The sequence below is a fragment of the Fistularia commersonii genome, chromosome 16 (genome assembly GCF_037954325.1).
Source record: "Fistularia commersonii isolate RoL2024-O1a breed Wild chromosome 16, RoL_Fcom_v1.0, whole genome shotgun sequence".
In the NCBI taxonomy this organism is placed as follows: Eukaryota; Metazoa; Chordata; class Actinopteri; order Syngnathiformes; family Fistulariidae; genus Fistularia; species Fistularia commersonii.
In genome coordinates, this window is record NC_141299.1 from 17,907,501 (window position 1) to 17,924,794 (window position 17,294).

Genomic DNA, 17,294 nt, shown 5'->3' on the forward strand with positions numbered 1-17,294 from the left:
GAAACTTTCAGGTTATGCTTAAGTTAAGCACTAATAAGGGAATCCCCGCAAGTGGGCAATCAAATTAATACATGTATTTAAGACTTTGCCAGTTTCAGTTCATTAAACATTACATTTAGTCCTTAGAAGTGTGGAGTTTGAATAATTCCTCGCGCTCGCTGGCATCTCACCTCCAATGCGATGACGCTCTGCCTACTTTGTGAAAAATACAGTGTTGTCATCGCCATTCAGAATAATGGAAATCAATCCCAACATGACTTTCAATTTATTTGCATGAATAAGTAATGTGCCCTTAATTTAGCATGCTGGAGGAGCCCGGACCCAGTGCCGCCGCCTGCTTTATGCAACTATTAGCATAAGAGAGGCTGATTCTTTTTTAATCAACTAATAATGAATGTTAGGGGAGCTTGTTCAGACCGCAACATGAGACCTCGCAGCTTTTTCTCTCTCTCACTTTCTCTGTCTGGCACACACACACACACACACACACACACGCACACACGCACACATGCACACACACGCGCGCGCACACACAAACCACATTTCCAGCCTGATGACCAATTAAAACAGCAATCCCCAGTCCCCTATTTATTCCTCAATCTTTGCGCTTGCCGCTTCTTTCCCTGTGCTGAGGCTGATTATTTTTAGAATGACAGGTAACACTTCATTATTCAAAACCGCACATTTAAGATCAAAGTGTGTTTTCTCAGCCCAATTAGATCTGCACCCAAATTAGAAGTGCTAGGTTTGATTTCAGTTCTCATTGACTTGAGATCTAATAGCCACCTCTGTAATAGTTTTATTGATTGCAATTACATTTGCTGTATATTTCCCCTGTCTTGTTAATGCGCAGAACGGCTCAGGAGAATTTGTGCGTGCGTGCGTGCATGTGTGTGTGTGTGTGTGTGCGTGCGCGCATACACACACACACACACACACACACACACGCATGCAAGTTTGTGCCGTTATGACTTTTTCATACAATTTTCATACCGCTTGAGAGCTGCTCTCACCCACCGAAGCTGACTGTACAGAACTCTCTGCAGCTACTTGTTACTCTCCAGGTCTTTCCCAGTATTCCATCTACTGCTCAGACATCTGCATGTTTGAAAAAGAAAAAAAAAGACAGAAAGAAAGGTTGCCGATATTAAAGCAATTATTCTATGCTGAGGGCTTTGGATTTCAAATGTAACGCAAGGAGTAACGACAGAAATATGCAGAGCGGGGGGATTTTTTTTGAACAAGTGGACACCTCAGAACTCCCTCGGAGTGTTTTGCTGGTAAGCTCCGTGGGAACCACCTTCGCTGTAGAGTATACTACACACCGTGGAGGGATAATATTGATGGACATTTTTAACCAGCTCAGCAGACTTGGTATAAAATGCCATCATCCTGCTTTACTAAGCCTCCGTGCACGCTTGAGAGGACGTGGAACGAGCACAGACTGCGGAGCGCCGCGCGGCCCAGGTTAGCGGGCTAGTAAACTTTCCATCCTTTAACCATATGCCATTAATGTAAAACTGCTGCTGGATGCGCTTGATGGATTTTCACAGCAAACAGAAAGCAAATGCAAAAAGCAGCCCGAATCCCGGCTAAGAAGGCAGCGCGTTATGGACGTGGAGGGCTGATTCTCTGGAGCGCTGCCAGTCTCCGCTGCAGTTTGAGATTCTTGAGTTTCAAAACCAGAACCAGAAATGAGCCGGGGCTTAAGGCTCCACTCCTGCTTCCTGACCGTATTCACTGACTACTGTTTCAGATCATTTGGCTCCACTAATCAAAACTGATTTATTTGTATTGTGTGTGCAAACGTCTGAAATATATGAGACTTGAGTGTTTTTTCCTTTGCGCTGTATGGATGTGCACCAATGACATCTTAGCCCTTTTAAATATCATCTTACTTTAGCTTACTTGGAATTACTCGAGGCAATAAATTTTTAATGTCTCCCTCCGGTTTTCTTTTCTTGAACTCCGAATGAAACGCAGAGAGTATTCCAACCTCTGAACTTGTCACCATTTGAAGATACACAATTTTACCTGGTTTCTTACACCGTGTGCCCTGTCAGTGATGTCGATAAACTGCGGGACACGCCGAGTTGCCATGCAAAGTAGTAACGCTCGCTCTCTCTCTTTTTTTTTCTTTTGTCTCTTCTCTTTCTGCCTCTTCTTCCTCATGTTGTTTCCTCTCCCTCCCTGTTCCAGTGGGTACTCCTTACTACATGTCACCAGAGAGGATACATGAAAACGGATACAACTTCAAATCTGACATCTGGTCGCTAGGATGCCTGCTCTACGAGGTAAACTACCAGAATGTGCGCACACACTGTCACCTTCTCAGCCGGCTGTAAGAGTGACGCGAGAACCCGCTTGTTCACACACTCATACATAAACAAAGGAAATCTCCCGAATCCCGCTCGCCACGGAATATCTTAAAATTACATACTGAACAACGATATACGGCGCTCCGTATGTGTCATTATTTGTGAAATAAAACGGTTTATCGCCGTTCAATGGGTCGGTCGTGCGCGTCCAGCTCGCATCCCTGCGCCTCGCGTCCGGTCTCTGGATAATTTTCAGTCGGGGACCTTTTTGAATGTGGAAAAACTAGCGAGTGAGGAGAAGTGACACGGCCATGTGTTTTAGATAAGGCCGCCCAGTGACCCTGACTAGTTTGATTAGTCGGGAGCCGAACGCGACGGGGCTCGGCCGCAGACCACACCGAGCGGCGGAGGGAACAAAGACCAAAGAGAGGAGCAGAACAGTGATAGACACGGATGATCGCCGGCGAGCTGAGGTTTTTTTCCTCGCCAACCTTTGCGCTGAAGACGCACACTATTCAGAGACACGCTGTCAGCCGAGGAGACACCCACATTTTCCTCCTTGCTTCGCTCCCCGGAGTTGCTGATCACTTGGGCTGCATTTCAACGCACCGGCGGCTACGCCTTCTCCACGCCGCCTCGGGCACGGAGGTGGAGAATGTGCGGGGAAGTAGTTTGATCGCAGCTTACGGGTCATCGTTGCTCAGAGACCGCGGCCCTTCGTGCGAATTAGCTCCCCACAATGCACCGCAGCCGTGGTTGGCTGAAATCGCCGGGTGACTCCGGTCGAATTTTGTGTCCGCGTTTTTCGGGATCGCTTTTAATCTTGAATGCTACTAGCATGGGTCGTGATAACCGCACTGCAGGGGGTTACGCCGCTCTCGGTGCATCGGTAGGTCCTTTGCAGGTTTCATTCCCGGACAACCAACCAAACACCCCAAGGTGGTTTCTGCGACACTTTTCTTACTTGGACCCGTTATTGATTTTTATCATTTCCACTCGGTTCTGACACGCACACAATCAGTACAATTACATCACAGGTTTTGATATTTTCATCGTGGGATCATGCCAGTGTTATCCAACGCAGAAAGTGTTTAAACATGTTCCGGATTCCTCGGTTGCCCCGTCGGGTCTGCGGGTCCAGTTGCCCAGGAAACCGAACCTGGTATCTCCATGAGGTCCCGCCCAGTTTACCTCCGCATGCTTACCCCGCCTTCTTAAAAATCGAGCGATCGATCAGAAGGCAGACATGTAGATGATGGTGATTACTGAGACAAAAAGTCCAAAATGTGCAGCGTCCGTCGGCTAATTCAATCATCACGGTGTTTTACTTCTTGACCATTTCTAGCCATAAAACAGAATGATTCACAGGTAGAATCGAGTCAGTTATGGAAACATCAAATGGCGTTCAAATGAAATAAAGCATTCAGCGATGAGGACGTTCTAAATGGTGCTATTTGTGCGCCTGTAACAACCGCACTCGCGCCACATGAGTCGATATTGGCTTGTAATGAGATGGAAAAGAACGGCGGGATGTAAATTGCCACAAAAGTAAAGCCTCCTCTTATCGCCGTATAAATGTGTGCAAACGCAGGAAGAAAAAAAAACAGCGCTTATGTCAATCAGTCACTCTTGCATTGAATGGATAGAGAAATACCCGCGCAGAAATCTATTTCTTATTTCGCCCCAAAGTTTTCTCACACAGGAGCGAATACATCACGACTGCTTCTTTCGCTTCTCCTCGAATGATCCTGCGAAAAAAACAAAAAACGCTATTTTCCTCAACCCTTCCATGGATGCATATGCATGAAGGTTTTAGATATGTGCGGTCCGTTTGTACGCACTTTCTACATTTTTGAGCGCACGGAGTGACAAAATAACGTCTAAAACGGGCGGTAACGTGTTAGCACATCTGCCCCTGAGACAGCGAGAGACGAGGAGGGAAACAGTGGAGGAATAAAATGGGGGGAGACTTGTTGGTCCCTGAGGAAATGAAGAGGAAGGGGATAAAGCTATAATGAGAAGAAGTTTAGGAATTCCTATAAGAACAACATAGGGAAGCTGTGCAACAGTAAGGGGATAGGCAGCGGGAGTCCTCGGAGAGAATTAAAAAAAAAAGAAAAATTGCAGCGGATGAAAGGTTAGAAGACGGAAAGAGCAAAGGAGAAGCGATCGGAGAAAACGGCAAATGACGAGAGCGGGGTTATAGATTTACCGGGGAGAAGCGAAAGATGGGAGGCGCACGGAGAGAGGCACGCAACGGTAGGTACAAGAGCAGAGACAGAACTCCAGCCATCAGGTCAAGGTGAGTCATGCACAGAGCCTGTGGAGATAAAGATTTTATAGCATTATTGTTACCAGAGCCGTGCACACCACACCATGCATATTCTCTTTGAAGAACCCACTTGCTTTCCAGCCTGCTCGGTGAGAGGACTCCACAGTGCATGCACAATGTCAGGAAACTTCCCCCCCGTCTTTCCAACTCTCCTTCTTTTCTCCTCCCCTCCGCTCAGTTCCCTCTGTAGGCCTCCCTTTTCCTCACTTAACCTTCAGGCAGAAGGAATTCACATAGAAATCCAAACCCCATCCCTGTGGCACTCATTGATTTCACTCTGGATGTTGCAGGGGCCGAGGACGCTACCGGTGAGCGATCTTGTACGCGCACGTGCTCGGGCGCGTTTTTCATTCTTGCGCCCGTGGGTCGGGTAGAGTCCAAAGGGTCCGTCTGTCAATACCCGGTCATTGTATCCGCGTCTATCTTCATCATCCATGCTGTTTGATCCTTTTCTCCCCGCGTCCGACTCCATTACGTCTCCCGACCCGGCCCTGCGCTCGCCTCCCGAACCCCGGCTCCCGGGATGACCCGCCGAGAAAGCGCCCGGGTCGGATCGCGACGGGGCTCGGGTTCTCCCCTTCCCGCTCCAAACCTGTTTTTTTATTTATTTTTTATTTATTTTTTTTTCTTGCGTCGCCGGGACATCCGGGCTCCTCGCTCGACAATCCGCCGGCTCCAACAGACGGGCTGTGGTTGTGGATTTTGTGTGAAGGTTAGCGAAGGAGGAAAGCTTTGCAGGAATGCGTCTCCTTCCTGTATGGAACTCAGCCATCCATACCTCTGACTGTGCCCATGTCTCATTCCTCTCCCTCCCCTCTGTATTGATGTTGGTTTTATGAGGCCCAAAATGCTAGGTTCTCAGCAGCTGGCGTTTGCATGTGATGATCTGCCCTCTGGCTAAGTCTCTGTGTTTTTGATAGCGGCGCGTTTGCAAAGAAAAACCTGCTTCTCCTTTAACCTCTTTTTTTTTTTTTTTTTTTTTTTTTTGGTTTCGTTATACGGTGTTGTTTATTTTTTTATTTTTTTGTCAGTGTGGAAAATCTAACAACTCACTCAGCCACTTAGGTTCAAACTTGCACACCGTATCAGAAGCCCTCGCAACTCAGCTTGTTTCCTGTTCGGGCGAAGTAGACGTAAGGTTGTTTTGAGCTCCTGGCTCCTCCTGCGTGCTGGAGATACAACACTGGTATTGCTATTATCTCATGGAAGATGTGAGTAAAAAAAAAAAATGCAAATGAGTGTATTCCCTACTGTTCCGCCGGTTGTGTAAATTCTTACTCTGGTTGAAATGGTGACAGAAGATGAGTTTTCCTAAAAAGAGTTTCCTCAATCCAGCCCGTTTAATTATTCTCTCATTTCTACTCGTCCCTCTTATTTCACCCTTTCTTTTTAGCGTGTTGAAATCAGAGCAAAGACTCCACCCGGCGGAGGTATATTTTTAACGACTGTCCTTAGACGTTGACTTTTTTACCTTCATTAATATATCATCATAAAGCCACACGGAGCGCTGATGCGCACATAAAAACACACACGCTTGTCTGTGTGTGTGTGTGTGTGTGGGTGCGTTCATTGACGGAAACGAAGAAACCGGCACAAAATACATATTTTTTCGTATATAATACTACGTAAACACTTCCAGGTTGATGTGTTCAGTGTAGCAGTAATTGCATTTATGATTCTGTATGTTTTATAATTGAGCAGGGGGAGAACTCTGTCCCGTGCTGCAAGTGCTCGCGGGACAGACGACTAAAACTCAAGTCTCACAGCTCCTATTAATTGGCACACACAGCCAAAGAGAGAGAGAGAGAGATCATTGTTAATTAAACTGGAAGACCCTTTCCAGGCCTTTCACAGGGACAGGAATATTGGCTTTACATGGCCGGGCTGGGGAGTGCACAACCTCGCCAGCTGAAGAGGAGCGCCGGAACAAAGGACTGGGTGTGTGTGTGTGTGTGTGTGTGTGTGTGTGTGTGTGTGTGTGCCACCAAAAGCTCACACCCTCAGACAGCAGGCATGCGTGTACATTGTATCTCTCTCGAATATCAATGAACCTTAAACACGCATGCACACACACACACACACACATATATAACACACTCTGGGGCCCAAGAGGTCAGAGACTGAGTCAATCATCTAAGCCATTGCAACGACAGTCTTGGGGGGGATTAAGAGTGTGTTTGTGTGTGGGCATGCATTTTTCTGCTTGTTGTGCGTGTGTGTGTGTGTGTGTGTGTGTGTGTGTGTGTGCGTGTGCAGAGCAGGGGGCCGGCAGCTGTCACAGGCTTGGAGCAGCAGGCACTAATGAAGCAGATGAATAGTGCAAAAACTCCCAAATACAAACAGGACAGTTGACATTTTTCATCTGTCAAAAGCAGAAGATGCATGAAAATACGATGGGATGTTCTTTAACCCTTTGCCTCCTCCAGTCTTTCGCTTGCTGATCTTTCTTTTTTTTTCGACCCGTGTCTCCCTGTTTTGTTTCTCTTTTTGTGAAATCTATGTTTGCTACCTTAAGCGGACGCGCCCCACCTTTCACACAGGCCAAAAGCGGTAGTAGTAAAAACATGCGCGTTTCTACTAAATGCTCTTTTCAAAATCAATAGAATTAACTTTAGAGCTTTTCGTACCCCTCTGAAACATAGCCAGCAGAGATGAGACTCCGGTCGTTGGTCTTCTGAGCTTTGCTGGCTCTGCCTTCTACTTTGGGGAATTGATTGTGGACGCTTTTTAGTTTCTGCGTCGAAGGGAAAAGTTATCATTTGACCTTGGTTCAAAATGTCTTGCACTCAGTGCAAATGGCAAATGAGATGGTAACTTAATCCCGAGAGGCTCGGCGTGACCCGTGATTAGACCGTTTAATTCAGTTTTAATTGCAAGGTAGATTTTTATGTGAAGGTCAGCGGTGGATTCACAGGACAATAAAGGGGTGGGAGTTACATGGTACTCCACAATAGTTTCCTGATACAAATGCACTTTGATAATGAATACATTGCAACACAAGTCATCCGGAGTTCATCATGACATCTTTGTGGACAAGGAAGAAAGGATACCAGAATCCGGTATTGAATTTGTTTCACTGAATCTGAGAGAAAACAATGTGTAACACAAGTCACGTCCAATCACCTCTTACACACTCCTGAATGTTTACAATCCATCAGTCATCAGTTTTGATATCAAGGGAGTCTTTTTAACACGCTATATTTAAAGTCTTATTTCTAAGAACAGACCTTTAATAACATTGCATGAAATAGTGATTATTATATGTGTGTGTGTGTGTGTGTGTGTGTTGTATTATGCCAAGCCAACAAACTGTACGTAAGCCTTAACTCCCAAGTATTTACCTTAAATGTGATCTCATTTCCAGTAATGTGTATGTGCTTTGAGTATTTAAAGTAAAATAGTTCTCGTGGTTCTACAACCAGACAGTTTTGGTTAAAGTCTGCCGATGGATCGGATAGATGCTTCATTGTCAATGTAAATTTATATAAACAGAAACAGTCCATGTGTTTCAAACCCAGTGAGTAAGCATTTGTGTGTGTCCCGGGCTACAAATAGGAAGTGTGTGTTGTTGCTGACACACACAGATCCACAGAATCCAACCCATCTCCTCACCCTTCCCACCTGCTGTGACAGCAGCAAGAGTAATTGTCAGAGCAGAAAACCCGTTGGGGTTTGTTGTACAAATGCAGCGTGAATACAATTCCAGCCCGGTCTTGGCGAGCGCAGGCCATTTGTTTTGGGTTGCTTTTGTGGATCCGACTTGTTTCTTTGAATGGATCGCGCCGATTGATCTGATCGGAGTCGACGACTTGTGTGACCGGGTCTCCTTACTGATTTGACACCGCAAAGTTTGGACTTCCGGTCCCTCCTGTTTATGTTGTAAACAGATGAAAACACGGCTGTAAACGGAGTAAACAACGGCGAGCACAAGGTGTGACGTGTTATTAGAATTCATGCATTCATACCCCTCATTCTTTCCCTGGAGAACAGCCTGTCCGTTCTCTCTCTCTCATTCCTCTCCTCACTTCTGCTTTCCTCTGTGACTTCATGTTTTCCTTCATGAAGTGAAGCAGCTCATCTGTCTTTGGGCTCCGGCGCCACCGAACATGTGACTGCTCACAGAGCAGCTGCTGCAACACCAATCTATTGAGCTGCGTGAGGGTGTGTGTCCCTGGAAGTGTGTGTGGTTATCGTCACAGAGAAATGGGTCACCCGGGGGGTGAATTTTTTAAAATAGACTGTAAAATATACTGGAATTAATGTACGCCGCTCAAAAAAAATAAAGGGAACACTAAAATAACACATCCTAGATATGAATGAATGAAATATTCTTGTGAAATACTTTGTTGTTTACATGGTTGAATGTGCTGACAACAAAATCACACCAAAATGATCAATAGAAATCAAAATGTTTGATCCCATGGAGGCCTGGACTGCGAATGAAAGTGTAAAAACACACTCCAGGCGGATCCAACGTCGATGCAATGTCCTTAAAACAAGTCCAAATCGATCCGTGTTGCTTCCTCAACGGACAGTTTGATTTCACACAACTGTGACTGACTTGTGTTGTTTAAGTGTATTTTTGAGCAGTATATTTTTGGCAGTTATGACTTTTAGAGCTTCTATATTAATCTTGCCTTTGTGTCAAAGTGTGACAACCCGGAGCTGTGGATCCTCACTGTTTGCAGATGAGTCTCTTGCTCTCACGCTAGCCATTAATCCAGTTTCCACTCCACTATGCAAACCCGTTGCTACCAGCTCTGTCTTTTTAAAGGCTGACAATGCCTTTGGCTGGAGGGACGGTCTGCAACTGCTAGAGTAACCAGATTAGGACAAGCTGTGCTCCTAATTACTAAATTCAGTGAATTATGGCGTCAACGTAAGAGGTTAAGTGAATTGTCCGATGGCCTTGAATTGATATTTATCGCATTCATTCAACAAATTGACAAAAAGCTGCAAAAGCTATCTTATTTATATCCTGGACTGACTTGATTTAACATTAGAGGAAACTAACATGGCATCTAATTAAGTGTAATCCATTATTCGAGGTGGATAACAGCAGCGGTATTGAGAGTTTGTACCCGTGTCGTGTCATGTCATATGGCAACTGCTCCTGCCTGCAAAAGATAGTTTTTAACAAAATTGAAATCAATGATATTGAAGTCAGACTGTATTTTTGATCGCATCCCTTCGGCTGTCGGAGAAAGATGCCCGGCTGTGACGGCGCTCCTGCTGTGCGACTGTCAAAGTCTCGCTTAGCCTATGATTCTGTGATAATTTGAGTATTTTAATGTGAAAGACCTCATGGAATGGAAACAGTGCATGGTGTCCAGAGCAGAGATTACCCGCTGAGATGCTGCGTCAGCGCCCATCTTGACGTCCCACCGGACGCCGTGACAGACCCTGTCAGAATCTGCCCGATAGGGACCAGAACTTTTCCGTCTCTGCGCCGTCAATGTCTGACACGTCTTTCGGTGGAGATGACGTAAAAAAACAACCCTGCGAGCCGGTGAAGTGGTCTGCTCTTCCAGGGTGACGCCGATGGGTTGCTCCTACAGCAACATGCGGTGAAAACACCATTATTTGTGTGTTTTCATCACGACGCTGTTTTAACCGTGAAAGTAATTTTACACGGCCTCGTATTTTTCGAAGATCTCCGCGGGCCGGCTCGCTGTCTTACATTTTGTTTTTATCGAATTGCATTTTTGTTTTTATCGAATTGCGTTTTTGTTAGCCGACAGCTTTGCGCGCTGTCGTTCGACCCGGTCAAAGCAACGCATTCGCATCGTCGGTACGAGAGTTTATCTGCATATCCATTTTCATGCGTTACGTTCCTTACTCATGCAAGAAGAGCTACTGACTCGTGTAATCTGGTCACGGGAGAGAGTGTGGCAAAGCATGCGCGACAAAAGTGTGAGTCATTGAGCCGGCGTGCACGGCTGGCGCCAGCAAGGTGGTGTTTGGTAGCTTTTAGCAGGCGGGTTAAAATATGGCAGTAAAGCTGCCACCGTGCATTCCACAATGCTTGATAATTAGCCGTGTCAAATGTAACTTGATTCTGTGCGATAGACAGTCTTGCATTGAAATACTGGATTGTTCATTTTGAAATAAAACGAACCGGATCCTCCGGAACATTCCCTTAACCGCAGCGACTCGGTCAGAGCCTGAATCAGGCTGTCGTACGCAACAAGTCGGGCCGCCTCCCGCAACACAATGTTGTTCAATGAGCCGATGAAGGTTGCCTGTTAATCAGAGCACAACTGATTGAACTGCATCCAGGAATTAAATTAGATTAAAATCTTTGATGTCGATGCGTCGAGGAAAATCCGCAGCTCACAGGTTTTTTCCTTTTTGTATCGAGCGGCAAAAAAAAAAAAAAAAAAAAAAAAACCTGTATGTGAAATGTTTGATTTAATTAGGTTCACTTCACGTCGCGCGTCCCGCTGTTTGACGATTGAACACGCGGACACGGATACGTTGATGCCGAGACTATTAGTCATTATCTGTTTTTGGCTTTTCCGTTTTTAACTTTGCTCTCTGATAAACCTTCCCCTCTCGCTTTCCTCTCCGGTCGTGTCCTCACGTTGAATGTTAATGTCCTCCGATTTTTCAGATGGCAGCCCTGCAGAGTCCATTCTACGGGGATAAGATGAACCTCTACTCCCTTTGTAAGAAGATAGAACAGTGTGATTACCCGCCCCTTCCGTCAGATCACTATTCAGAGGAGGTAAGTTATGCATGAGTTACAGCCATGACTGCGGCACCAAATAAACAGACCTGCTGAGTTTCTCAAAAGAGTGCGCCACTCCGGGAAAAAAAAAAAAAGAAGAAAAATCGTGATGGAATACGATCAAATTCTTTTTCGAAAGTAGCAACGTAACAAGCCGAGCCCTACATTTATGACCGTCCTAGATAATTTTGTGTTTTATATGAAATGTGAAATTCCCCCAACCGCCTCGGCGTACTATGATATTGCTCTGTAATATCATTATTCCGTGATCAAAAGACCGGCTATGGTTTTAACCTTTTCGAAAATTAAACGCGCATATCGAAAGCATCTGGCGGCGCTACAGAGCAGGGCAGGAGACGAAACGGTCCGCGGTGTCGCGTTTCCCTTACTAAATGTGAAATCATCTGCTGTAATTCTGCATAGCCTGGTTCGTGCTCCTAGATGTAATCTAGTCAGGCTGCGGTTAGCCATCGCCTTGCTGCTGATTGCCGGTGACGTGTGCATGAACGCGCACGGTTTTGCATCTGCATGGCGTCTTTGTGTGGATGGCGCACCCCCCCCCCCCCCCCCACACACACACACAAAAAAAAAAAAAAAACATTCACGTGCCCGTCGGTACACAAATAACGCACAGTTCAAGACCGACTCGACGAATCGCGTGGTGGCACAAGGGGCTTTTTTCCCCTAAATTGTGTTTCCAAATGTTTGATAGTTAGCATGCGTGAGCCTTTGTTGAATTTCTTTATCAACATCGGGTTTGCGGTTGCAGCTGAATGGGCAGGTCACGTAGGAACCAGGTGTTCCCAGGCCTGGCAGGTCAGATCTATCCTTCTGGCATGCTTTTGGTGGATCACAGGGCCTCCCGCCAGGTGGACATGCCTCGGCCGTCTCCTGCCGTGAGCGCTCAGACCGGCCGCGGACGCCCCCGCTGCCTCCGCCGGCTCTTTTCCGAAAGCAAAGCGGCTCTGCTCAGAAGATGTTTGCGCTCCTCCGCTCGTCTCTGAGGCGAAGCCCGGCCGCCCCGCCGAGGAAACTGGCTCTGGCCACGCCCAACCGCTACCTCCACCTTTCCGTCATTCGCCGAAGTTCAGGCCGTATGTGTGAGACGAAACATTGGCGGAGATGTAAACCGGTCCGGGTTTGACCGGTTTGCAGATGCAGCACTGATCCACCCCTCGCTTGTCAACCAGACCCCAAGATTCTTAAAGATCGCCCCGCCGACCGGGGGGAGCGCTGGTGTCCGGGAGCGAACCGCGGGCCAAGATGCCGAGGTGCTGACTCTTACCCCGCCAGCTTCTCGCTCGGCAGTAAAAACGACCCAGGGCCGGCCGGCCGGAGGAGTGTTTTATCAAAGGCCTTGCGCGGTTTGAATGTCATTAACTGAATTTTCAGACAAAGAGTAATATTTGGAAGATGTTGTCGGATCCAAAGATCACAGTTGTTTTCCCTAAAATGATACAAAACAGCACAATTCAACATTTGAGATCCTGGGTTTACATGTATACAGCATTGCAACAAAACCTATTTGGTCATCATTTTTGTTTGCTTAATCCAAACAAAAATATTTAAAATAGACCTGTGTATCACTTTATGCCAGGTTTTGCGCCGTGAAGTTGAGGGCTTTTCCCCAATCCTGTACTAGACAACCACTGTTTGGATAAATGCAATGCACCGAGACAATATCTATCTTTTGTTTACCATTTACTGTTTATATGAATGACGTATAATATACTGTAATTTCCGGACTATTGAGCGCACCTCAACATAAGCCACACCGGCTTGCCGATCGCTATCTCGGGCTTCCTCCTGCGCACTAAACCCGTCAAAGTCGTCTTCTTCGGTGTCGGAGTTGAACGGACTCAGAATTTCCCGGTCGTTTCATCTGTCCGTTAGCGGCGTGAAGCTCGTTAGCGTCCCCCACCCAAAAAAGTCCACATATTAGCCGCATCGTTGTTTACGTGAAAAAAGTCGCGGCGTATCGTCCAGAAATGACGGTTTTTTAAACTAAAAATCACACTTCTATACCTGCGTGGCGTGTAAGGCATTCTATTACTGCCTGCGGACCATTATTTTGTTTGAGTAGCGCATTGTTGTTTCACACGATGTGGTAAAATAACGGGTGCCTTTTGATCGGTAAGGTTAGGCTATAATCATGAGAATCGATTTAGCCAAACAAAAGTGCGGCTACGCCATAAGCGGTCGGAATACAAACGTGGACGGCGTGCACAGGGGTCCGCAGCGGGTAGATTCAAGTCGCTTCATTTATTCATGTGTCAGTGGTATGATATCACCTCCCGCGGAGAGGGCTTTCCTCACCGCTGTGTTATTTACTTCATTAGCTTGACAAAGGCTAATTGTGAGTCGTTTCAAGTCTGCAGTTGCGCGTCTCCGACGTGCAAGTGCAGATTTCTGGCAGTCGCCGGAGTTCCGCACACCCGCCGTTCGGAGCTCTCGCGTTGCCCCACATGTCACCCCCATCCAGGAGAAAGGGAGACAAAGCGATAGAGAGGGGGAACGATAGAGCGAGAGACAGGGTGATGGAGAGATGGAGATGAGGGGGGTGCCTACAGCGCCTGTCTGGATGTAAACAATGCTCCTGAAGGATCGGCGGCAAACTGTCAGCTGCTCATCTTTGTTGTGTCATTTAACCATCTCCGTCTGCGCTCCTTTTACCAGCTCCCGCTCCCCCAGCTCCCTCCACCTGACACTTTCCACCACCCCCCACTCCACTCGCCATGCAAAGAAGTGCATTAATATTTTACATATCTGCATCTTTTCTGCACCCTCCCATATCTCCGTTCGCTGGGACTAATTCTCAGACTGTCTGAATTTACATCTCTCTTTCTCACACACACACACACACACACACACACGCGCGCGCGCACGACGGCTGACGAGAACTCGCCCAAGCCGGTGCCACGCAACAGCGGCCAGGAAGTTGGCAGGCGGTTACCATAGCGACCCCGCCGAGACGTTTTTGTTTTTTTCAACTTTTCCTCTCTATTCTTTATTCCCTTCCCTTTTTTTTTTTTTTTTTTTTTTTAATGATGGCGGTGGCTGTTCCGCCTGCGAGCCTGTCTGTCTATCTGCTCCAATCAGCCGCTTCGCTCGGCTTCCAGCGTAAGCGCTGTCTCCGGATGGCAATGGAGTGGCAGCAGCGAACGTGTGCACACACGGGCATGTGGGTTAGTGTGTCTGGCGTGGACTCGGGTGCAGCAGGCCGATAAGAGATTAGCGTGCTCGGCGTCTTCGTCTCAGCCCGCTTACCTGTTGCCTTGTTTTTGCTCTTATGAAAAGAGCTCATTAAAAGCAGAGCGGCTCTCTTGTTTCCGGCGGTTTCGAAAAATTCTCCGCTGATTTCTGAAGTACCGCGCCATCGCTGAGTGTCGCTTAATTGTACTGTTTCTCTCTTTTACCTCCCTCCCCAGCTGAGGAACTTGGTAGATATGTGCATCAACCCCGACCCGGAGAAGAGGCCGGACATCACCTATGTGTACGACATCGCCAAACATATGCAAAGCCTAACGCAGGGCAGCTAAGCTCCGAGTTACACACACTTCAGCGTGTAGGACAACTCTCCACCTCCTCCACCTCTCTTTTCATGCTGGACGTGTACACTTCTATCAGCTTTTATACCATAACTTACTCCAGAGCTCCTTGCCATAAGTAGTACATGTAACACCATTTTTCCAATGTGGTGGCGCAGTCTGTTCGGTGACTGACAGCCCAAATTCTTTCTGCCCGAGGACAAAGATTACAGAGACGACTTCTTTTCAGATGCAACCCGTTCCCTAGACTTCAATAATGACACGACGCTGAAAAATCCACGTATTGTAAGTCACTGATCTGTTCGCTATCGCCTTGATACGCACATTTTCTGGATTTTCGTGTATCGAACCCAACTCATCAGACGTTGCGACGAGCAGGTGTTATTTATAAAGCACACGTACTGAAAATTTTAAGATTAGCGGCAAAAAAAAAAAAAAAAAGGACGGGAGTCGCTTCCCGTCTGAAACGGCACGCGAAAATATTCCGACTTTGCAAGTCCGGTGGGTCTCGCGAGATCTGTACGGTCAGCCGATGCTCCCGTAGAGAGAGTCGAAACGTATTTTGGGAGGACGCAGCCGTGGGAAAACAGGGAGACGCAACAGAGCGTCCGTGACAGAAGTGTTTTTACGATGCACTTTTTACCCTGGTACTGGAGGGCCGGCAGGGTGATCATGTCTAATGAATGTACGAGGAGGGATGGTCGAGAGGGTAGCGGGTGATTTGCAGGGGTCCGGGGAGAACATGAGCAGATATCTCTGCAACTCTTTGAACGCTAGTCATTCAGTTATTGTCTCTGATTGTTCCCGAACGCCGCTTTGGCAGCACCGAAGAAGTGGCGAAGAAGTCCTCTGTTTACTGTTGTCGCAGATACAAAAATATAAAACCCTCCTCAGTTCGACCTGCGCGGCGCATTTTAGTGCGAGGGTGAAACAGAACGGGTCGCTCAAACCCCCTTCGCAAAATCGGACGAAAAAATCCAGAAGTCGACGTCTGCGTGTGAGTTTGCAGTGTGTGTGTGTGTGTGTGTGTGTCTCCCGATAAGTGATGCGGACGCCTTGCTCGTGTTTCCGTCCACGCCGCTCGTCGCATTTCTAATCCTCAGTCGCGATACCAAAGAAACGAGTCACACGAAAAGAGAACCCGTTAGTTTATTCAAATATTTATAGTTAGGTGTCTTATCTGAAATATATTTTTCAAAGAAAACAAGCGCTAATGGGACTAATTTTGTTTTACTGTACATAATGAAGAAGGTCCTATAGTATTAATGCTGTCGTTTTCGTAATGGTTTGGTTTACACCGGCGAGCCGCGGTGAGCGGCGCTGCTTTACATTACAATGTACTCGCTGACCGGTAAGGCTTTATTTCACCGTCTTATCAAATGTATGTGTAACATTATCACATAGCCTGTTAACCATGGATTTGCATGCATTTGTCTTTTATTGGAAAATAACACAAAATAATCTCCACATTTGTTTCATAAAAAAACCAAAAAAACCCTAAACAACCTCTAATGAAAATGTCAAAGTGTTATGGTTAACAGAGTATCTTGATAATGCACTTGTAGTATTCTTTCCTCTGAGACGTGCAAATAATTGTGTTTGCAATTGCAAGATGCAGTTTTTTTTTGGTCCTAATTTTTGTGCATTCACATCTCTGATGACTCCCACCACCACAGTAAAAACATCTTCAACGTCACTGATAGTTTTAATTATTTATGATCTCCTTCCACAGTGCTATTTATCCTCTGTCTTGATTTGCACCCAAACCTATTGTATTTTGTTGTCGTTGCCCGGGAGTTCTTGTCCCGGAGTTCTGTTCCGACGCTCCGCAGGAGTCCCTCCAGGAATAAAACCAAAATAACCCCGAAATAGACTATTCTATGATTGTGGGTCAACTGACCGTTGAGGTTTCAAATGTTCCTCCAAGAAGAGAAGCAACGTGGAATCAGAAGACGCAGTCGTATGTATGTATCTGCTATGGTGCCGTGTTTTGAACAGCAATCTGTACGTGATGCAAAAACAACAGTTCTGTTTTCAGTTTATGCTTAGAGAACACGGTCTACGTTAACACACACACACACACACACACACACACACACACACACACACACATATACATGCAGCACTCAGGGTGGCTGTTGCTTGTTAGGGACGGTTTATCTTCATTGCAATGTATCTCCGCTCACATCTGCGCCGCTGCCGTTCTTTGACCTACACTCTACGCTTAAAATTTCCAATATTTGAAATGTGGCCCCGGTTAGCTGATAACCTTCATTGATAATTGGCTCGTTGGTCGTTTGGCTTTCTGGCTGCACGATGTCACGTTAAGGAGCCTCGTGAAGGCCTCGCAGCGGCGCTTATTGCAA

The 17,294-nt window shown here is 46.6% G+C and overlaps 1 protein-coding gene across 1 annotated transcript in view; it reads left to right on the forward strand.

The window, feature by feature from the left end:
• The window catches only part of nek7 (NIMA-related kinase 7), a 66,971-nt gene extending 50,174 nt beyond the window's left edge, over positions 1 to 16,797 (forward strand). The window contains exons 8-10 of the mRNA XM_086162246.1: positions 2,200 to 2,294; positions 11,264 to 11,377; positions 14,809 to 16,797. Coding sequence (XP_086018372.1) covers positions 2,200 to 2,294; positions 11,264 to 11,377; positions 14,809 to 14,919 — 320 coding nt within the window. The 3' untranslated portion in view covers positions 14,920 to 16,797. The remainder of the gene's footprint in view (positions 1 to 2,199; positions 2,295 to 11,263; positions 11,378 to 14,808) is intronic.
• Positions 16,798 to 17,294: the final 497 nt, after the last annotated feature.